The 23,316-nt window shown below is 44.3% G+C and overlaps 1 protein-coding gene across 2 annotated transcripts in view; it reads left to right on the top strand.

Annotated features, from left to right (window-relative positions):
- Positions 1-21,851, top strand: part of htr4 (5-hydroxytryptamine receptor 4) — a 152,460-nt gene extending 130,609 nt beyond the window's left edge. For both annotated transcript variants that reach the window (XM_040043188.1, XM_040043187.1), the window contains exon 7: positions 17,369-21,851. In XM_040043188.1, the coding sequence (XP_039899122.1) occupies positions 17,369-17,456 (88 nt within the window). In that variant the 3' untranslated portion in view covers positions 17,457-21,851. The remainder of the gene's footprint in view (positions 1-17,368) is intronic.
- Positions 21,852-23,316: the final 1,465 nt, after the last annotated feature.

Below are 23,316 nucleotides of genomic sequence, written 5' to 3'. Positions count from 1 at the left end.
ATGAACCTGTGTGGTGCATGGTGCTGTCTTGTTTTGTCAGTTTCTTTATTATGATTTTTTTTTTAAACAATGTGGTATAAGTGTTTTTGAATCTGCAACTGGCAAAAGATGCATATTCTCTTTATTGCTACTTTTTAATTAATAATTTTTAATTTACTTTTTCTATTTTCTTCTCCTAAAACGTGTTGACATACAGAACAATGCTCTTTGCAAACCTCTCGCTGTTGTTTTTCTTTCTGTTGTGACTTTTGTTTTCTATCCCTTCCTGGAATGAATCCCAGGGCAAAACTAAAAACCATCAGAGTATCATCTGACCAGCACTGAATAGCTGTCACTGGGTGTTCTAAGGGTGCATATGTGACATGTGAGTAAGAGACTACTGATTGCTGATGTACTTGCATCTGAACAAATGCGACTGAGAGACTTGTTGCAGACCACAGCGCCATTTTCAGAGCTATAAGAGTGAAAGTTATCATAGCTCTTTAAATGGTACTGCTGTATGCACTCAGATAAGCAGCCATCTGAAACCCAGGAACATCATCAGTGTGTCAAAGCAAGACGTCCAACCAGAAGTTCTCCAGACGCTGCAGATGAGACAACTCGGATTTCTCTCCATGTTCCAGGAGAAGGAAGTTCCTCTTACTTCGTGGCTTCCACTGTGGATTTGTGTCTACTAGTGCAGTTTTGCATGATTAAGTATTCCGAATAATGTTAGTTTGGAGCCTATCCCAGCTGTTAGGGTGAGAGGCAGACTACCCCTGGACAGGCTGGACATCTCGCACAATGCAATCCAACTAAAGTCAAACTGAAATTTCTGTAAGAAATTTATGCTAAAAGCTTCATGAACCAAATAAAAGTCCAGCTGTCTTCAGCAGTTAAGACTACAGTGGCTTGGATAACTGAGACCACAGACAATGAAAACTGATATTGGAGCTTATTAAATGTTTCAAACCTGCACACCAGAAGTAAAAATATTAATTAAAATTATAAAATAAAGATCAGCTTCAGTACTGGTACAGGTTTCTGTAACTTATTGTCTTGGTAGAACCACCACCACAGTTGACCCCCATTAACTGGCTCTGACACCTTGAAGTCCTGACTTGATTAGTAGGCCTTAAAGCTCTGTTGCATAAAGAGGTTTGGTGCAGTTGTAGCCGACGCTCCTTCACCACCCATCCCTAACAACATCGCTGCTCTAAACCAGCTTCAGCCTGAGCTCTGGTGCTGTTATTCAGCAGCTACAGTAGAACTAGTTTCAGCAGTAAGTACTTTACATGTGCACTGAGCAGCTAGCTGTTTTCAGTCAGTAACTGCAGTAAACTGGGCTGCAGGGCTTTTCTCTTCCTAATTAAATGGACTTGCTGTGTGGGCCGCTGCCTCGCTAACTTCACTTCTCTCTTCTCTGTTTGTTCCTTCTCTGTCTCTCTGTCAGCTCTGCACAGATGAAAGATGGCAATCCCCATAAACAACATAGATACATCTGGTTCACATCTGCATACACACACAATTTAAATTCAGGATAAACAGTCCATATGTGGTTCACGGCTGCCACATGTGGCTGTCGGTTAGTGTCCATCACCTCCATCTAAACATCTGTGGTCCTAATGAAGTCTTTTTAAGTCTTGTATGTACAGTACATTTGAGGAAGGCATCTTATTGTGGCCATTCAGAAAGGCAAAAGGTATATTCACCAGTAGTTCTAAACCCAGAAGACAGGATTTCCATCAGAAATATTGTCTTCTCTGCAGTTCTATAAACTGAACTGAAGACAGCTCTTCATTTCATACAGCTTCCACCTTTTGCAGGACCAACTGTGTATAGGAAATATGGAAGATGAGTGCTGTGTGTTTACAACATTACATAAAACAAAATACAGAATTATTCCTTTAAGTAAAACTAAATAGAAAATGTTACCTACTCAGTAGCTCTGGCCCTGCGGTGCTTCTGATTCACACATCAGATCTGAACCAACCAGGTATCAATTATCACACATCAACCTAACCCCTAAACACAAGCCAATCAGAGGCTCTGTAGGGCAGGCCTTAAATTTGTCGAATTCACATAGAATCTTTAAAGTAAAAGCTACCTCGAGCGTGAGACATTGATACATGCCAAATTTTACTGTCTTGTTTTAAGACCTTGGTGACCTCATAGCTGATTACATCAATCATAATATTGGTGTGTGTGTTATATAGTTACACAGTTGTCTAATCTATTTTAATGTTGTTGTCATTAAAAATGATACTCAGTACCGTCAGATGACAGTAAATTGGTTATGATCTTGAGGATCAATTTAAGAACCACCAAGGCTCAAGCTGGCCATGAACTGGAAACTGAGATCTACTAAAATCAGAGCAGTTGTCCACATGGATGAGCCAAACACCTTCTGGAGAAAAGTTTGATGATCAGATGAATGGTGGTAGCATCATGCTCTAGGCTGTTTTGTTAGGTCTGGTACATTGCACACAATGGATAGAATATGGAAGAAGGACAACTGTAAAATTCTTCAACACCTCAAATCAGCAGGTAGACAGTTTAAACTTGGATTTTGTTGGTGTACCAACGGGATAATAATCCCAAGCACACATCACAACTGGTTTCTGAATAAAGTAGGCTAACATTACGCTTCTGGAATGACCTTCCCAAAGCCCTGATCTCAGCTATTAATAAAGCCAGAATCTATACCAGGAATCTAGGTAAATGAAATCTAAGAGTTCTGCCAAGAGGAGTTGTCAGAATGACAACAGCCCAAAAACATAATTAAAACTCCAAAATAACCCTGACGCTCATGCCAATGATGAGTGGATGGAAACATCTGACCACAAAGGTAAATGGATGGTTGTGTGGATGGATAGATGGATGGATGAATACGTGAATGGTTGGATGGATGGATAATTGTATGGATGGATGGATGGATAAATGGGTGATTGTGTGGATGGATGGATGGATGGATGGATAGGTGGATGATGATGATGATGGATGGAAGAGCATGTAAAGATTCTTCTGAACCAAAGTTTCAAGCTTCACAGCTGATCAGCACTCTGTACTTTGTTTATCACACATTAACTAACAGCCTGGTGTGTCATCAACACCAACACTGTGACCAGTCTCGATTTTCCTGTACTTCTCACATTATTGAATTTTTATTTCTGGGAGCAGAAGAAATCATTCTTATTTGTTTCTGACACCTGCTGGCATGAGTCACAGCAGCGGCATCAGTGTTTGAGTTTAAAAGGTCACACATGAGCCGTCTGAACTTTTCTTCAATGCTGATGGTGAAATTGAACGGCGCATGTTGGCAGGGGTAATGCTATGGCTGCACTGGGCAGTTTGTGATTGGAAATACACATGAAAGCACTATATATATATATATATATATATATATATATATATATATATATATATATATATATATATATATATTACATTTCAATTTTTTAGGCTGCACACTATGAGGTGGAAAACAAAGAATCTGTTCCCTTCTCTTTGTTTTACTGTCATGCACACACACACACACACACACACACAGTCTTTTTGTCTTCTATTTCCTCATTTTACTGACACACAAATCTGAACACAAACCCAGTTTGGACACACAGACACGCACTGAATCTCTCTGAGGTTTCATTCATGATTACCGTCTTCTGTTTATGGAGGTCTGTTTATTTTTCCGAGCGTCGTATAAATATGAAGATATTTCCCCTGGTCTCGTGGGACTCCAGGCTTCACAAATGTAATGTTTTTCTCCCTGCCAGGTAGAAAGCTCGGGTTGGCAGGAAATTTTCCATTCTCCTTCCTTCACTATCCACCATTCGCGCCGTCTCAAACAGAGATCTGAGTAAAACGTGCAGATGAAAAGAAAGGGAGCTATGTAGTGATTGATCTATATGCACCAGCAAAAATGAGTCAAGCAGCTTTTTTAAACTGCAAAGTGGGCTGGTGACAAACTGCAAGTAAAACAAAATTCAACCATGGAAACATTAAGAACTGCAGTTCCTCTGGTGTCCAGCAGAGGCAGCAGTGAGTCAGTACCCATAGACTCCCATGTTAACAGGATGCCACTGATTAGCAGGTACCTGTCTGTGTCATGCTGCCATACAGTCTGTGGATGCAGCTTCTAATAATGTAAGAATTTTTATGAAGTGTGCTTTGGACACATAACCATCCACTCTGACCTCATCTATGTGGCACAACATGAAGATTAAATCCACTGTTTTTACGAGTCATTTTATAGACTCGTTTGGATAGCAGCTGTGAGTAACTCTACAGCAGGAAAAGATGGAGCTTCTGTCCACCAGACTGACCAGAAACCTGCCATGACAGTCTTGAGGCCTCATAGTGAAACTATGTGGCTGCAATTGTTCTTGTTGGTCGGACAGATACTTGTGCTGTCAGTTGTTTTTGGCTTTACTTCATATATAAAGAGACGGCAACATAATTTTGGCCATCAAAGAATGACAATGACTCTGTTTAATAGTTTCTGTCTTTCAGTCCTCTCATGTGCGACAGTTTACCTTTTTATTAATAGTAAAAGAAATAAAGAATTTTTATATCCTATGTGGGAAAACCTTTACAAGCTGCAGCCCATAGAGGTTAGTATTGCCTTTAGGGCTGGCACGATTAGTCGACTAGTCACGATTACGTCGACTATCAAAATCGTCGACGACTAATTTAATAGTCGACGCGTCGTTTGAAGCTTTGTAAGATTTGTAAGAGGATTTAAGAGTGTAATAACGGACTGAAACAGAAGATGGCAGCACTGCATGAAGAAGGATGACAGCTGCTGTTAAACCCCGAAGAAGAAGAAGAAGTTGTATCCCAGAATTCATAATGCGGCCCTGCTCAGTTTCCAACAATGGCGGCAGCTAGTTAGTTTTAATATTACTCTTATTATTCTTTCTGGGTCACAAAATAAACGTTTAGCATATTTTCAGCAGACAGCTGAGTTTATTAAACTTCACCTAAACAATCTGCAGATTTCATTAAAATTTAATAAACTATCATCTTGTCTTTATTTTTAGTTAGCACATACCTTAAACACTTAAAGCTGTAAGCTAATGGTAGTTATATAAGAGCAGATGCATGCTGGTGCAATAAGCTGTACATTTTACGTCCAATGGATGCATGATCTGATTAGTCGACTAATTGCAAAAATAATCGGTGACTAGTCGACTATCAAAATAATCGTTTGTGGCAGCCCTAATTGCCTTGTATTCTTGCAGTTGCTAACGTCTGGCCTATGACAGCTGGAATAAATGAGATGGATAGATGGAGACCTTCAGTGACATATTTGTAGCTTTCATCTGAGGCGCAGTCCTCTAATGATAGTCCTCCGGGAGCTTTGGGGAACTCCGGGGAGTTCAATATTCTCATATTGAGAATGGATCAAATGACAGCTTGGCTGCAGAATACAATGCAAGTGTTCACTTGTATGTTTAGCAGAACAATATGGTGTGTATACAGGAGTTGTCTAACACCTCAGAGTAAATCAAAAATCAGCTCTTTGAGAGCCGGTCTCTGTTTGAGGAAGCCGCGTGTGAATAAATATCTGTGAGCTCAGCACCGATAAACGTGGCGGCGCTGAAGCAACGTAAATGCTGAGCGAGTCTTCTCCCGGTGACACAGGGCGATCGTTCATGCAGAAAAAGTACCAAGCGTTGGTTTTAAAACCAGAGGACCGTGGCAAACATGACATATTTACAATAACATGTCAAAACAAGTGTTTACAGTCCAGTCAGATGTCATCATCCCGGGACCAAGAACAAGTACACAGTATGCTTTCAGACTTTTCTGTAAACTGGTGCTTGGATTCATCCCCAGTCGCACAAACGAGCAAACAAAGACTGGTTGTCAAATCCACACAAATATCAAGTTTTAATTTGAATCAGGTTTAAATTCGAATGCTGCCGAGCTCTCTGAGAAAACAGCCGGTCCATTTTTAGAAAGCTGTCGTCGGAGCATGAACCACCACTGACATCGGTGTTTTTGTTGTTCCTGTGGACGATGAAAGTTTCACCACTGAAGACGATGAATTTTTGGATTTCTGTGATTTTTTTTTCACAAACAAATCTTTTGTGGAGACCCAGATCTGTCACTTCCAGTGTCCTTACTGGTCACTCTGGCTTTATTCATGCTCTGTTGCTTCAGTAAAACACTTGAAGAAGGCATGCACTGTAAAATGGAATGAGCTGACTTGTCTCCCACAAATATATCAAATAATGTCAACTTTAACTGAACCGACATATTAACTTTGAATCAGCAGTACTTTACATACCACAGAGGTGATACGTGCACATTCATACGTATCCCCTCATTTTATCATATTTCATAGTGATGTGACTATTATAGTTTATACTCTCAGCAGCGTATCAGAGACAGCACGTTGCACATTTGTGCCTATTCGAGGTTTTCCCATCTTTGTTCTGATCAGTGCTGGCGTCATTACTCTAAAAACATTATATTACACATTAAGCATTACTTTTGATCAAATTGATGCAGCGTGTTATTTTAGTGTCTCACCAGAGAAAGTAGTTTCATCTGTGTGTCTTATATTCATGTTATTCTGTAAACACACAGTCTCATAATTACATTTAATAATATAAACCTGAGGCTGCCGTTGCACACTGCAACACAAACCCCATCCTAATGACGACACACAAACGATCCCTTCATATCCACCACTGTTTCCTCCTCCAGCACACCGACTGAGATCAGCTGACTGCGGATCTCAGGCAAGCAGACTAACAACTCCAAGGAACTTAACTATTGAGAACCGGGTCTCCATTCCCATCTTCAGTTCTCATGCATGCACATGGATGGGTGCTTGTGTATGGTACAAATATTGTGATTCAACTAAATGAACATATTTAATATTTCCTCTTTTACACTGTGATGAATCTTTATTTGGCATTTTAACAGGCACACGTTGCTGCTACTGCTGAAAGTCTGTGTAGAAATGGATTTAACACAAGAATTCAGCATATTGTGCAGAAAGGGTGCAACATTTCCAGATAATATATACAGAAAAGTACGGTAGATGAATAAAGTTGCATAAACCTGACCACAATCGTGTTAGCTCGTCATGTTAGCCTCTGAGTCTTGTAGATCTCAGAGGTGTCAGTGTGAATCGTCTCCATCATCTGAGGACAGAGAACTCTTTGGTCGCTGGAGCTTATTTGTCCCGACGACCAAAACGACTGGTTAGCCAACAACAAATAATCAACATCAAACCAGTGACGTGAAAATAAGTCGCTTTCATTGCATCTCCATTTTAGGGATAAGTGTTATCATGGGTCAGCAGTGTACAGTGGAAACGTGCTGAAGTCAACAACAAGCTGTTTGGTGGTGTAATCCAAATACTTTACTGTAGTTTAGGCCTTAGGTGGGGCTGAGGGATCTGTAGTGACAAAAAGGAGTAGAGTATTTATAAAAGTAATTTTATCTCGTTGTTTTAAAGCAGTGTGTACGTGCAGTCGCACACGTGCAAACACACGCTGCTTTTTTGTCCTCATTCCAGTCATGTAGGCAATTAGCCGAGGAACGCTGCAGAAGTCAGTCATCCAAAAATAATCAAACCTCTGATCTGCTGAGAGCCAGCACTCTCATTCCTAGAAAACACACACACACACACTCACACACACACACACTATGTGAAAGTCACCTGGAAGCTCAGACAGCTCTGCTTGTATATTTTTAGCATCTTTCAGCCACCCCCATGTTGTGTACAGTATGCATGCATGTATAGATGCAGTGAAGCATGCACGTGTGCTGTGTTTACTTCCCTGCGACCCGCCTGCATTCTTCCCCCTCCTCCTGCCTGTGAGTGTTTTCAGCCTTGGTGCTGCTCAGCTCAGCGCGCCTCCAGCGTCTCTGATTTAGACTGTGGCTCACTGTAGAGAGCTGAGAAACCAAAGGACCATCGGGCTGTGCAGGAGTGTGTATATATTTTTTTAGGTGTGTTTTATCTGCTGAGAGGCTTCCACACTGACTTCTTCATATAAGTAGCAGCACGTGCCTCCATCCCATCAGTACGCTTCATGACCACCAACAGAAGCGCTCATTTCCTTTGAGAGAGGAATACCAACCTGTTTGTGCCAAAATAAGATTTTTGGCCCCGCCTGTCGAGTGATTTATGAGGACAAATGAAAGTGTCATAAATCACTGCTTTTTATTTGAGTTTTATAGTTAACGCTGAGTTATGATAAACAGCTCAAATCAATCGGGTTTATTGACTTTAGCGTTTCAGAGTCATGTCTGGAGCTCTCGTCTTCTGCTATAACTCCTCTGTAGTACCAGAGACTCCTGGTATGACCACTCACTGCTGCAGGCTCGGTGCTGGACCAGGTCCCGGTTCTTGCTCTTTCCCTCGCTGCCTCATTCTTTGAGATTTTGTTACACCATTTAAAAAACAGTGACACAAAGAAAATGTGGCTGGTTGTTTATTATATTTTTAATAAGAAGGTCTGTGTTTTCATGTTAAGTTTTTACACTTTTTTCATTTTTTCTGTCTATATTTTATTTACTGTGAAGTTTATTCAGCTTATTCCGTTGGGGGTCACAGGGTGTGGGGCCTGCCCTAGCTGTGATGGGTTGGGAGGCGGGGCACACCTGGTCAGGTCGCTGAGGACGTAGATTTCAGTGAGTGGTCAGGTAGGGACCCCAGGTGTAATGTTTACAGTGAAGCACTGAGTGTTCACCTTCAGATGTTTCAGAATAAGAGCCTGTTTGAGTGGTTCTGGGACTTTCAAGCAAAAAGCAGAATTGCAGTTCTGTTCTGTGCAGTTAAACTTGTTGCACAGAGCAGATAAAGACATGCCGGCGACTGGCTGGTTTGTGTCACTGTTCATATGAGCAGCTGTTCTGTTTCAGGAAGCTGCTTCTCACTGACATGGTCAGGGTCGCCTCTCAGAAAAAAATGAAGTTCAGCTGCTGTCTTCAGCTCCGTTTGCAGAGTGATGCCACATACAGCGAGCTGCGCTTCAATCCCACGCAGCTCAGCGGGGAGCTGGCTATCACCATGACAGCAGAGAAGATGTGGGAGACAGTGATGCATCGTGTGCTGCGATGTGCACGTCGGGCCCAGAGGAGGCATCCTCGCAGCAGCTGATTAGACTCTGAGCAGCGTCCCTGCGCTTTGTTTTTGGCTTTAAACGCTGCTGGGTGAAACATGCTGATGAGCTGTCTGAGCTTTAACAGGGAACGCTGACCACACACACACCTCCTGCTTTATCTCTGTCAAACTTGCTGCTTCCACTTTGTTGGACTTAATGAATCGCAGCCATATTTTTACATAAACATTTCATTTCTGCGCTGCAGTCAGGCTGTCTGTACTTCTTTGATTTAAAGCTGAAGCTTCATGAAGACCACAGAGCTGGTTTTTAATCAGGTGATCAAGATTAAAATCAAGCATGAGTAACTCAGATTAAATGCATTTGTAAAGACACCTATACTGGGTACAAGTACACGAGGGAAACACTCATTATAAAGATGTGGCTAAAAGAGGTGCAGGAGACACAGTGAGCCCACAGGATGTTTGGATGCTGTTCAGCAGGCTAAATCTAGAGTGGGGACAGTCAGGAGCATCCGACCAGCTGACCGGAGGAACCTGTAAGCTGGAGAGGCGTGTGAGAGGTCGGAGACCATGACTGACTTTTAGACAAATGGGAGGATCCTGAAATTGATACCTGGGTGGAAACCAGAGGAGAGGAGCCAAAGCAGGTGTGTCCCAGGAAATGAACGACAATCTTTTTGGTTCGACGCGCTGCCTGGCTGATCTGATCCTCTGAAAAAATTGGGGGAGCCAAAGAGGACCATCTCTGGTTGGAGGTTCAAAAAGCAGGAGCTGCAGACACACCGAGGAACACTTCTGGATTAATCAGCTCTCACAGGCGTCGTCAGCTCCATTCATGGTGCTCAGTTCTTATTTGCTCCTGAATATCTTCCTCTTTTACTTAACTTCCTGTTTAAATGTAGAGTTTTGTTCTGTTTGTGTCGAGTTCTATGAGTTGTGTTATATGCGTGGCAGCATCTCTGCAGGATGTTGTTAAATGTCTCTGTGGACTGGTCCAGGATGAGCTCTTTAGTAGACACAGGTGTATTTCCTGCTGAAAGGAGTTTAATCGAACCGCTAAACAAGGAGAAATAAAGGAAAAGCTGAAGCTGTGTGTGGCACCGGGAACACAGCCGCTGTCTTTCTACTTGCTGTTAAAAGCATCGATTCAAACATCGTGAAAGAGCTGTGCAGGTTTAAATGAGCTGGGACGGGCCTTTGTTTGGCCCTTTTTACCCTCTCTTTTTTAGCTTCTGTGAGCTTTGAGCAGAAAGTTCCAGTCATCGTCGGTTTCTCCTTAACCGTCATCCTTCAGAGCATGTACAAGACATGGTGCTCGATGGCTGTGCAGACAGCACGTACCTCCAGGATTTCCTGTGTCTGTTTACGTGCGGCAGGTCGAATCCTTTCTAAAAATGTGAGCAGATGTAATCCTATGAAAGTCCAAACTTCTGATGCCCTCTGCAGACCTGACGTCAGCTGTGTTAGCACTTTCAGGCTTTTCCTTTTGGCTCTGAAGCAGTGAAGCTTTACTCAGGAAGTTTGGCTTCTTCTTCCAGCTCAGAGGGAAAAGTTTGCTTCCAGTGGTGCTTTGTAAATGAGTCCCTTATCACCTCTTTTTGTTCCCAAACTGGCGTTACTGCAGTCGAGGTGATGGCGTTCTGCGTGCTCGGAGTGCTCGTGCTTACCTGCATAGTAACAAATAAATCTTCCTGAAGGTCAAAGGAGTTCACATCAGTGCTTTATGTAGAATATATTTCCTCTCCATATTCAGTCCTCTCAGAAACTCATATTTCTTATGCCAGACTGTATTTGAGATGGAAACAGGCATTCCTCGTGGGCGTGAAGTTTGAATAATTTTTGCATAAAATTCTCCGTCTCATTCTTTTCGGTTAGCTCAATACAGCGTAATCTCTTTCCTATTCAAATTCCTGCCTATTGTATTCCCTTCAAATCTATTACACACACACCTCCCCCGCCTGTATCAGCGCCCCAACGTGTTTTCGAGACTCACTTCTGCTTTCTTAACAGTTAAACTGGGGAGAAACAGACCACACACACAGACACACACACAGAGCTTCCTGATTGTAACGATCACCTGTGATTGGAGGAAACAGAGCAGGGACGACACATCAAGCGGCCGTCCGTGGGGTCGGATCGTTGTGGAGACGCTGGCTGCTTCAAATGCTAGAACATCTCAGCAGCTGATTTCACATCGGTTCGGTTCGATGGTGAGGGTTGGTGATCCTCACCATCAGCAGATGTGTTCCTGTCACAGACGGTGGAGAGAACGTGAGAGAACGTGGGGCCACACCTGTGTGTCTGCAGTAACCTGAAATTAAAACAAGAGAAGAGTTTGAGAGAGCTTGAGTAAAGCACATCCCTGAGCCTGTAAATTAAACTGCAAAGGTGAATTACATGAAACTGGTGCGCACCTGAATATAAGTGTAAATATAAAATAATAATTCCAACACAGAGGTTTTTCTTCCAAATATCAACTTTTCACTGAGGATATGCTAATTAACCTCTGAGCTCTGTGGAGCCTCTGTGAGAGCACTTTGCTGGAGGCCTCCGTGATACACGGACTCGACAAAGGTAAGGGAGTTTACGTGTCAGCAGCACTGTTCACTTCTAAAAGATTAATGTCGAGTTAAAATGAGTGTGTCAGCCTCTAAAGAGGAGACTGCAGCAGATCAGGAACTCATTTCTAATCTGTTTTTTTAAACGACTTATTCCTGACATAATTTTCCTCCCTCGGGTGGCCGCAGTCCTTCTGATCGTGTCTCAGTTAGTCGTGAGGTTTAAAATGTGCCGCGGCACGCAGCGATTTGAGGCTTTCATACTTGACAACGTTAAATGACAGGTGAAAAAACAGAAACATGTAGCCTTAGAAAGACTGTTATTCATGCGTCAGTTTACCACGCCAGACTGGCCACGCCCCCATAAAGGTGCTGCATGACGCTGGGTTTGCCTCCATCCCTGCTTGTGCTCTTGAAAGATGCCGCGACATTCAGAGTGATTTATTTACCGCTGCACGCCTGACGTGAAACTGTGAGTGTCAGAGCAGGTGCACAGTGATTGGATGAGCTTTAACAGCATTAATAAGCTGACACAGAACACGAGGACGAATGGCGACACTTACTGAAACTCTGAGTCTTGGCTCTAAATTCAGTTATTCAATTTATCAAACTTTCTTCTGATTTCAGCAGGAAAATCAATGAAAAATGAGACGATCCCAGAGTTTGTTCTACAGAGGCACAACGATGCCACCATCTCTTCCTTTTTCCGCAGATGTGCATGCTCGCTGTTTTCATCAGCATCGGGAACATCGGGAACTTGAAGTTTCCTGTGAGCTCAGAGAAAATGTTGTTTATTTTCTGTAAGTGTGACACAGTCCAGATCACAGCGTATGAAATATGTGTTTCTGCGTTATCTGGCTGATATTCGTCTTCAACTCCCGCCCACATGGGCCATCATGTCCGTTGCTTAGCACGTTCAAAGTTTTGCTCAGGGCACTTCATCAAGATGAATGCTGGCCACACCAGTGCCCAGAATGTGCAGAAATGTTTAGTCTGCCTGTGATCCGGGCCTCGTGTCTCCCTCCCCGGCCTCTCCGTCCTGCTCTGCCAGTTGGCCCGTTGGCTCAGCTGTGTACAAACAAAGCCTCGACTAAACACAGGACGGATCCGTTTCCACAGTTTCACTTCTTCCAGATATGAAAGTGCATTCCTGCCTTTGGTCGACTTCCTGAACCGCTGTCTGTGTTCGTGCAGAGCTGAGCGGTTTTTTGAGCTTTTAGTTTTCTTCAGTTTGAGCTTTTCAACGAAACACTGGGATGCTTCATTGATTCTGATGAATGAAACTGCTGCTTGTTACATGTTAATGCATTATGGTTGGTTTCCTTGTATCTGATTGGGCTGCTTCACAAAGGTGCTAGCTGGACTGACGTCTGTCCAGCAAAGCAGAAAGCACAGCACAGTCTGCTCACATGACGGCTCGCTGCCACAGGATCCACAGCTATGCGACACGAGGACGCCTCTGCAGGGTGTCGAAGTTAGCGATGGCAAACAGAAGGCGAGCTCTAATTTAACGGCAATGTGGAGAAACAAAAAACACAGAAGCTCTGCCACAGTCTGAGGCTCACAGAAAAACCAGTGAACAGGCCGGGGCTGGATAATTGGGACTAAAGGGGCAAATCTGAACTGAGCACAAACCAGACCTGCAGCCTGAAATCCAGGAGCAGAAGCCAGGAAACAACCGGTAGCAAACTCGAGGATGCAAGGTGAAGCAGGAGGGATGCTTCAGGTTCAGCTCTGTGGTTCAAAGGTTCCTGGAGGATTCCTTAGACCTTAGTGAAAACAGGACCGCAGCCTCGCCATGATCACGAACGATCCGTGAGACTGGGGTCAGCTCTTTAGCGCAGCGGTCCCCAACCTTTTTTGCGCCACGGACCGGTTTATGCCCGACAATATTTTCACGGACCGGCCTTTAAGGTGTCGCGGATGAATACAACAAAATAAAACTAGTACCGGTACCGAAAAAAAGAAGATTTATTCATAACACACGTGAAAAGACCCAGGAAAACCGAGTTAACGATAAAAACGATAACAAAATAACGCTGAAAACCGATAAAAACCCTGAAAACCATACATTTCACACCTGAGCCTCAACTCTCGCGGCCTGGTACCAAACGACTCACGGACCGGTACCGGTCTGAGGGGGTTGGGGACCGCTGCTTTAGCGACTACGTCACTGTGGGTGGAGGAATTTCTGCTTCAGAGCTCTGAGCTTGAACTGAATTCCTGTGATTTTTGCAGGTAATCGAGTGTAATTGGCACCATGACCACATTCAGTCACACACTGACTCCATCTCATCCCCACCACAGTCACTGAAGATGACAGCTGACTGTGTGAGACACTACAAAGCCTAGCACATGTTTCACTCATATAAAATGTATAACTGAGCATATTTACTCTTCTAAAAATGACTAATAAAATAAAACTAATGCTTAAATAATTTTTCCCCTGAGACTGGTTAACTTTAACTGTCTTACACGTCTTTTAATTTAAGTGAATATGGAACATTTTCTAATATGTTCCTTTTATCTTCCTTTGTTTTTTTAGTGTTTATTGCCTTTAAAGATATTAATGCACCTTAAGGCAACTGTTACATAATTACAATACTCTGCTCTCTGTACACCTGTCCATGCTCCTGATTGGTTACGTACTGTAAACTCCGCCTCTTTCACATAAACACGTTAATAATTAGACTGAATACCCACGGGGTGATCCATTGATGTCACATCCTGTACCTATTGAACTTTATCTGTAGTGCAGACGCTGGCAGGTAAGGGGGAGGGGGGCCCTGGAATCAAAGTGAGGGTCCCGATTCAGCCAGCATCTTTGTTCCCCCCTCAGCGAGGCTGGCGAGGGTTGAACGCCACAATGTGGCAGCAATTTGGAGTAGTGCTATGACGAGAATGTGCAGCTGTCTGCATTTGAGAAGCTTTAAATGTTCGCGGCTGTCTGGAAGACGCATTTCACGGCCAGTTAGTCGGCAGGAAGTGTGTTGGGCCGGGGTGTTTGCGTAAACAGCTCGTAATAGTTTTAGCCTGTGCACACACTGTCTACGTACACACAACATGTATGCAATCACGTACTCTGTGCATGCACACACCTGTGAGTGCACACAGTGCGTGTACACAGGTGCCGCACATGGTGCACACACATTTCTTGGAGCAGGGTCCTGAGTTTTCTCTGTAGGTTTGTGAGTCCTCCTGCTGGAAGGATCTTTTGTGCTGTGAGCAGCTCCGGGCTGCAGGAGGAAATCATGCTGGAATCAGCGCGTTCAGAATGAGACTGAGCACTTGAACGTCAGCCCTCACATTGAACCCAGGACCTCCTCCCAGCTGGGTCATTTTCTAATATCAGACACCTGTTTTTTATTAGCTGCAGAAGGCACATCTTCACTGGCCTTTTCAAACTTAAAGTTCATTGATGTTTCCTTTTTCTCTTCTCAGTAATACTAATAATAATACTCTCAGCTGATTCACAGCTGAAAATGCAGCACACCACAACAGCTTGCTCGATTATTACGTTCGTCCACATTAATATGAAACTTATTTTAGGTGATCTTTTTTCTGAGTCTGCATCTCATTGGTTTTGCACGTGTTTAAAGATGGTTGCTCCCTCCAGCTCCTCTCATTATTTCATTTTTATATCGATATGAAGTGCAGCAGTTTGGTTTCACGTTTGTATTTAGCTCTGGTTTGGAGATGGAGTGTGTTTTAGCTCAGCTGGTGAACACTGTCCTCCCAGTCTGACTGCTGTCGGCGTTAAAAAGCTCCTGAAATACTTCTTTTCCCATTATGGCCTGTATTTATATAGCGCTTTACTAGTCCCTAAGGACCCCAAAGCGCTTTACATATCCAGTCATCCACCCATTCAGACACACATTCACACACTATGACACATTATGACAACGATAAAAGGCGTTAGCTGAGATCACTCCCCGGTCTGACGTCCCTCTCTCTTTAATTAGAAAGTGACTTTTCCGTTTGTGTGTGACTGCTCTTATTTATTTGTGTTGGAGTCCAATCTGTCCATGAAGCCAGATAACACACACCAATTAGTTAAACTGCAGGAATGTCTTAAAGACATAAAGACCTGGATGGCTGCTAACTTTCTGCTTCTTAATTCAGATAAAACTGAGGTTATTGTACTCGGCCCTGAAAATCTTAGAAATATGGTATCTAACCAGATTCTTACTCTGGATGGCATTACCTTGGCCTCCAGTAACGCTGTGAGGAACCTTGGAGTCATTTTTGACCAGGACATGTCCTTCAATGCACATATTAAACAAATATGTAAGACTGCGTTCTTCCATTTGCGCAACATCTCTAAAGTTAGAAATATCCTGTCTCAGAGTGACGCTGAAAAACTAGTTCATGTATTTATTACTTCCAGGCTGGACTACTGTAATTCATTATTATCAGGATGTCCAAAAAACTCACTGAAAAGCCTTCAGCTAATCCAAAATGCTGCAGCAAGAGTCCTGACAGGGACTAGAAAGAGAGAGCAGATTTCTCCTGTTTTGGCTTCCCTTCATTGGCTTCCTGTTAAATCCAGAATTGAATTCAAAATCCTGCTCCTCACATACAAGGTCTTAAATAATCAGGCCCCATCTTATCTTAATGACCTTGTAGTACCATATCACCCTATTAGAGCACTTCGCTCTCGCACTGCAGGCCTACTTGTTGTTCCTAGAGTATTTAAAAGTAGAATGGGAGGGAGAGCCTTCAGTTTTCAGGCCCCTCTTCTGTGGAACAGCTTCCAGTTTGGATTCAGGAGACAGACACTATCTCTACTTTTAAGATTAGTCTTAAAACTTTCCTTTTTGCTAAAGCATATAGTTAGGGCTGGCCCAGGTGACCCTGAATCCTCCCTTAGTTATGCTGCAATAGACGTAGGCTGCCGGGGATTCCCATGATGCATTGAGTTTTTCCTTTACAGTCACCTTTCTCACTCACTATATGTTAATAGACCTCTCTGCATTGAATCATATCTGTTATTAATCTCTGTCTCTCTTCCACAGCATGTCTTTATCCTGTCTTCCTTCTCTCACCCCAACCGGTCGCAGCAGATGGCCCCGCCCCTCCCTGAGCCTGGTTCTGCCGGAGGTTTCTTCCTGTTAAAAGGGAGTTTTTCCTTCCCACTGTTGCCAAAGTGCTTGCTCATAGGGGGTCATATGATTGTTGGGTTTTTCTCTGCATCTATGAAGCGCCTTGAGGCGACTTTTGTTGTGATTTGGCGCTATATAAATAAAATAGAATTGAATTGAATTGAATTGAGTCTCAGAGCTGCTTCATCTGAGTCCAGCTCGGGTTTCCCGTCCTCTCCTCTGAGTGTTGGTCAGGTTGCAGATGGTTTAATGTAACTCCACACCACTTATCTCATCCACTCAGCTCCGACTTCTCATTCAGACCCTTCCTTCACTTTTCAGGTGTTTTACTTTTGCTCCGATGAGCTCATGGATTTTTGTGGTGGCCCAGTCAGTGTCAGCTTTCAGCATAAATGCAACAGTAAAGCAGAAGCCTGTGCATGTGTGCTGGTTTAGTGTTTCAGACAGACTCACTGAAAGCTCTTTCCTCCTCTCGATGCGCTCCTTATTCTCCGTATTCTGCTTATTTGAATTGTCTTACAGCCGTGACGTGCTCCTCAGCAGACACTGAAAGCTGTGTGAATAGTGGAACAGATTTGTCATTTTGGAGGCTGCTTCTTTCTGCCTGTTAAATTAACTCCCTCCGTCTGTGTTTTCAGGTATTGCGTGCTCCACAATGGGAACCACTCAGAGCAGGAGAAGAAGTCCCTGCACACCCACATAGAGTCTCACGAGTCCTGCTTGTGACCAACAGCACGGACACCGCCGCCTTCACACATCTGGAGCTGAAATCCGTCATCGATGCTACGAATCTAGAGCTCAGCAGGACTTTAGCGGTGTGTCAGAGGGGCGGGGCACTGCCAGTGGGCCATCTGGTTTCAAAGCTCTGCCGAGACTTGACCCGCCCGTGAGGCGAGCATATAAAGCCAGCGCTGTGTCGCATTGGTCCTGTCGTCTGCAGAGGCCGGATGACACTGAGCAGAACCAGGACGGCAATGTCATCAGTAGGCCGCTGGCCACTGCACATGGCGGTGGCGTCTGTAGGAGGATGTGATTAATGACTTGGAAGTGGCCAAAGCTTTCCGATGACACTCAGCAGACCCGTTTGTGATTGCGTTGTTTCCACGATGTCCCTGTAAATGAGCCTTTAAACCAAGTGTTTCAGTTTCTAACTGCTTTTTCTGAATATCCACACAAAGTCTCATGAATCCTCACTCGGCCGAGAGCAAAACGTTGCATTTAAGCCTTGATTTAAACTGTCCAAGTGCATTATTACAGAGGCTGCTGTGCTCATACGCCACCATCTGAGTGATTGTCTCTCTTCCACAGTGGGAGCTGCAATGAGTGATTGGAAGTGTTGGTCATTTCGGTGTTGTCAGAGGTGTTTGTGAGGCTCTCAAAGGTGATTCAGCCCGTGTTACATCCATCCCACCCTGACGCACCACGTCCCCTCTGCATAAACAAGCATTTGCACTCATGAAACCTGAACAAGCCGACCGCTCGCAGTCACGTCTGTTTCCCTGCGTGCCTCCATGCAGGACTCTTCCTGCTGCTGCTGTTGTGTTTTTTCTCATTAGCACAAGAAATCGGATTAAAGGCTGTCACACATCGGCCGTGTCATTTCACACAATCAATTTGTCCCGTTTGTTTTTCCAGATTAAACTGAGTCTGACCAATCGGATCACTGCGTTTGATAACAAATCACAGCATGTGAAAAATTCCAAATTTAGTTTTTTGCAACGCCTCGAGTCGAGGAAGCTTTACGCGGCCCAGCACCTCTAGAGTCTCTGAGCACTACGACACGCTGGACGCCGGTTAAAAGTAAACTCACCAGAGCATGAATGTCACCGCTGTCGTCCCCTATCACCCTCACTTGTGCTGAAGGTGGCTGAGAGACTTGGGCATGTGAGGCTCGAACTGCAGCTCTGCGACGTGTACATCTTCATTTTACAGTCGGTGGCAGGTCTGACACACCCGGTTAAATGGTGACCCAGCTCCAAAACACACACAGCGTTAGAAAATAGCAGGAGGCGAAAGACAAGCACGTTCCAGAGGCAGATCCTGTGCTTTGGCGGGACAATGATGAAATTAATGTTGCTGCCGCAGCTTCTCTGCCGCTGATTTAAATTGGCCTTTTTGCTAACATTGTGGTCGTGACAGTCCAACGAACCCAGGTCACTCCAGGGCTGCTTAGTATCTGCTTACTGTGGAGATTTGTGGTCCTCTTTTGGTCAAAATGTTCTTCACAAAAAAACGATTGAAGGTTTGACTGTGAGCAAACATGAAAGTTTAACATTGGAGCAGGCTCTCCTCCTGCTCTCTTTACTGGAAACAGTGGTGCTGGAGCACATTCAGCTAATTCTACTTCTTGTTTCTGGCTCTTCTTTTTTTGCTGATAAAAACATTCCTCTCACTGCACAGAGTTGTTAATGAAAAGATATCTGTAAAGCAACAAAATTCAGAGACCAAGGCTGATGTCATACAGAGGCAGAGGCAAGCAGGCCTCTCAGATCTCTTAATCAGAGGGACACACTGCTGAGCGCTGATGCTGCAACACAAAGACAGACGAGGAGCTCTTGACACGGAAAGGTAGTTAGACATCATCAGAGATGGCTAAGTGGAAATATCCAACCACGTTCAAGTTCCCAGACTGACATCCACCCATGCTGCTCCGGCACACGGGTGGATGTCAGCTGCAGTTGGATATGTGCAGATGGTGAGTGTGGTCATAAACACAGTTTTTCGGTTATGCTTTGGCCTGCAAATGCACGGCGAGGCCGGTAACGTGGGCGTGTTTTGTTCCTACGCGTATCTGTGGACTCGAGAATCACTTTAAATTTAAAAGACATTGAAATTAAGGCCTCATTGTTCCGTGTTTACACCAACTCATAAGAATTTATGAGAAAACAGCGTGCCCAGACCGTGGTTAGACCTCGGTTCATAATGTACTTGCAATCGATTCTCCAAAATTGAAAAGCAGTTGGCTTTCAGGGCTCAGACGCGTTCCACCTCTGCCCACAATCCTTTGCAATTTGGAGTAATTTCCTGTAGCCGGATCAGATGCTGTTCTCACTGCTCGCTTCTCTGAAGGTGCAGCTCCAACCCAGGCTGCCTGTTTCTGTGCCAGTGCCCCTGAGAGCGGGAGAGCAGGGCAAAAGGTTCGTAAAGGGCCGTGAAGATTTTAGCAAACAGAAAATATTCTTCAAAGCTGCTTTTTTCCTGAACTGTTCCTGATGTGGAGCCCAAACAGGAAGTGTGCAGTTTATCAAAATGATTTCTCATTTATTGTTATTGTTATTATGAGTGTGGCACCAGAGTCCTCACACAGCTGATCTTTAAGTCGTCCAGTGTTCTGAGCATCGGTGACAAGAAGCGTGCGGGCAAGATAATCCGAGCCAGTTGGCGGGCAGCAGCATCGCCTCCTTCTAAAGTGAATTCTGGCTTTAAGCAGCTGATCCGTCCCTCGCTAACATCGCTACAGACAGTGTCTCTGAATCATCAGTCTTCCTTTTAACTGTCTCTCTGTGACATCAGTCGGTGCCCGTCCTTGTGTGTGTTGGAAACCTGGGCTCTCCAACCTTTGCAAACTCTAATGGGACAGTTTTTTTTAAACAGACCAAAAGCATCACCTGTCTGTTTGGAGAGCAAGTGTGAGGTCAGAGGGACATGCAGCCAAACTGGAAACACCTCCATGATCCCACGTGTGAGGACATGTAGGCCTTATCAAGTCTGACGACAGCCTTGGATTAGTGCTGCATGCTCACGCTCAGAGTTCTGCAGAGGAGCTCGTTTAAATTTGGCTTTGTGACTACAGAGGTCAGTTTCTACTCTCTGTTTCTACTCTCACTAGAGCCTAAAAGCACAGGCAGCAGCAGGATGTAGTGGGTATTTATTAATCTGGCCACACAAAGTTTGTTCCTGCGGTTAAAGGAAGGAAACAGATGAGTTAAATTTCAGCTTGTTCAAAGCATTTAGAGAGAGAAACACAAAAACACAACAAATCTTATCTTGAGGGGCTGTGACTGCACTACACCTTCAGTGTGTTCATAACCTTCAGTTTATCCACCGCGATCAACAGGGTTCTGCTTTCGTGAGCTCACACATCATCTTGGGACCAAGGTTCTCGGCAGAGCAGGCGGAGGACGCCCCCCACATGCTCCAGCGTTTCATGGCTGCTGTCCAAGTCCTGCTTTATAGGAAACACAGCTGGATCTTTCATTGATGGCATTGACAGAATCAGGATAAAGACTTCCAGCAGAGTGCAGAATGTATGCATGCAGCAGGATGTGAACAGCAGCTGCCAGCTGCACGTCTGGTGCGTCTTCCTCCTTCTCTGAATCACGTCTGCAGAACCCGTCAGAGGTTTGGAACAAACCTCTGATGGGTTCTTTAACTTCTGTTCACAGCCTGCAGCATGAATGTGTATATAAACTAAACATATAACTCCCATAACCTGTCCAAAGGAGACAAAATGACTTTTATAAAACTCTTCAGTATTTATTTTGACAGAACAAAATGGGTATTTTCATGTATTAAAAGAGCAGAAAAGCTTCTCTTTCAGGGAGCTGACATATGTATGACTTTGTTTCTGTTGCTATGTGACAGTTCTGATAAAGGAGAATTAAAGAAACGTTGATAAGCCTGCTGTTGATTTTCTTTGTGAGTCTGAACACAGAGACGGCATCAGCCGACTGATCGAAACGTAATGAAAGCGCTTCGTTACCGCCGCCGAGCTAAGCCGAGCTCGCTTTCCTTTTTGATACGTGAAGCTCATAAAGATGAAGTTTCAGTTTAGCGAACTGAAACTTGATGATAAAGCCCAGACAGGACTTCATCACTAGTCAGTGATGAATGGAAGTATTGCTCACCTCTGCTTTCTCACTCTGTGTTTTACCATTTAAACCAAAGTCATCCTTAAAGTGCCGATGAGACGTGCTCAGGGCTGCAGGTATACTCATGTAGATGGATGCCAGAGGGCATGTGATACTTCGGCCGGGCTCGGCACACGTGCATCTCCCACACCTTTGCATCCAGCTCTACAGGTACAGGTGTAGCAGAGCTCAGAGGGTCAGGCGTGCTTATTGTTTTGGCCTAAGAGTCCCAGCTGTCCCCTCAGAGGACTCGCTAATGATCATAGCCAAGGTGTGGGGTAATGGATTACTAATTACTCTTTACTTTTCTTAAGAGTATGATACTTAATTACTCACTGAAGAACGTAATTAGTTACTTTCTTCAGGTCATCTTACTCTGTAAGATGAAATTGTCTTATAATTATGGTAAATGGTAAATGGCCAGCATTTGTATAGCGCTTTTACTCAGTCCCTAAGGACCCCAAAGTGCTTTACACTACATTCAGTCATTCACCCATTCACACACACATTCACACACTGGCAATGGCAAGCTACATTGTAGCCACAGCTGCCCTGGGGCGCACTGACAGAGGTGAGGCTGCTGGACACTGGCGCCACCGGGCCCTCTGACCACCACCAGTAGGCAAACACGGGGTTAGTATCTTGCCCAAGGATACTTGGCATGCAGCCAGGAGGCAGCCTGTGATCAAACCACCGACCTTCTGATTAGTGGCTGACCTGCTCTGCCACCTGAGCTACAGCCACCCCTTGGTTGTAAATCTGAGGCTGCGGTCCCACCCACAGACCCTGTGCTCATGAGGACACGCCCCATCTTTTTTATTCGCTGCGTGTGAACAAAGATGATGGGGGTGTTGACTTTAACCCCCCACCCACAGCTTAGTTAGATCATCTCAACAGGTCACATGACAGAGCCGGTGATGGTGTTATTACACTAGATCAAGTAATCACATTACAGTTACAGTTATTACAAAGGTTCTTGAGTTCTCTGAATGAAACAACATGATCAACAGTGGGGTGCGGTGACCCTCCAGTCATCACTAGAGGAAATGCAGACTTGCTTCAGCATCATTCACTTATAAAAAATGATTTCACTGACACTGAAATTATTTTTACATTTTCTCTGTTATGCAAAAATAAATCAAGGCAGAAAATGATTCAGGCCTGTGAGTCTGATACAGCTGACGCTCCTCTGTGCAGGTCTGTGAGCGTGCAGCAGCATCAGGATGGTGTGCAGAACCAGCACATCTGTGTACTGTGTACTTTATCCGTGGTGCTATTAAAGTACTGCATTCTGAGGTTTAATATAACGAAACATTAAGCATGTTTGTCTCAGCAGTTTTCCACATGACTGCCTGCAGAGAATCTGTGTTAGCCCTCATGTCTGCCCAACATTCAAACACAGCTGATGGAAGTGATCTCGAGCTCTTTGCCAACAGCAGATCTTTGCCAATCAGAAGCAGACAGAACAACGAAAACAGCAGGCGCAGAGCTGGGGCTGAGACTGGCAGTCAGAGACAGCGAAGTTAATGAAGCAGCCGGTCAACACGCCGAGTCAATTCAATCAGGAGGAGAAAATCCGTCCTGATGAGAGTTTAATGTGGTTACCGGCAGCTCGTTGTCTGTGGACCCAACAGAGTGCACAGGAAAGAGAGATGTGACGGAGCTGACCGTTCCCATTTCCATCCAACTTCACACTGACCTCTGCTTAGTGTTCCAAGGGGTGCGGGGAAAGCATT

The sequence above is a fragment of the Simochromis diagramma genome, unplaced genomic scaffold (genome assembly GCF_900408965.1).
Source record: "Simochromis diagramma unplaced genomic scaffold, fSimDia1.1 OVJJ01000433.1, whole genome shotgun sequence".
NCBI lineage: Eukaryota > Metazoa > Chordata > Actinopteri > Cichliformes > Cichlidae > Simochromis > Simochromis diagramma.
This window is presented reverse-complemented; position numbering and strand designations above follow the sequence as displayed.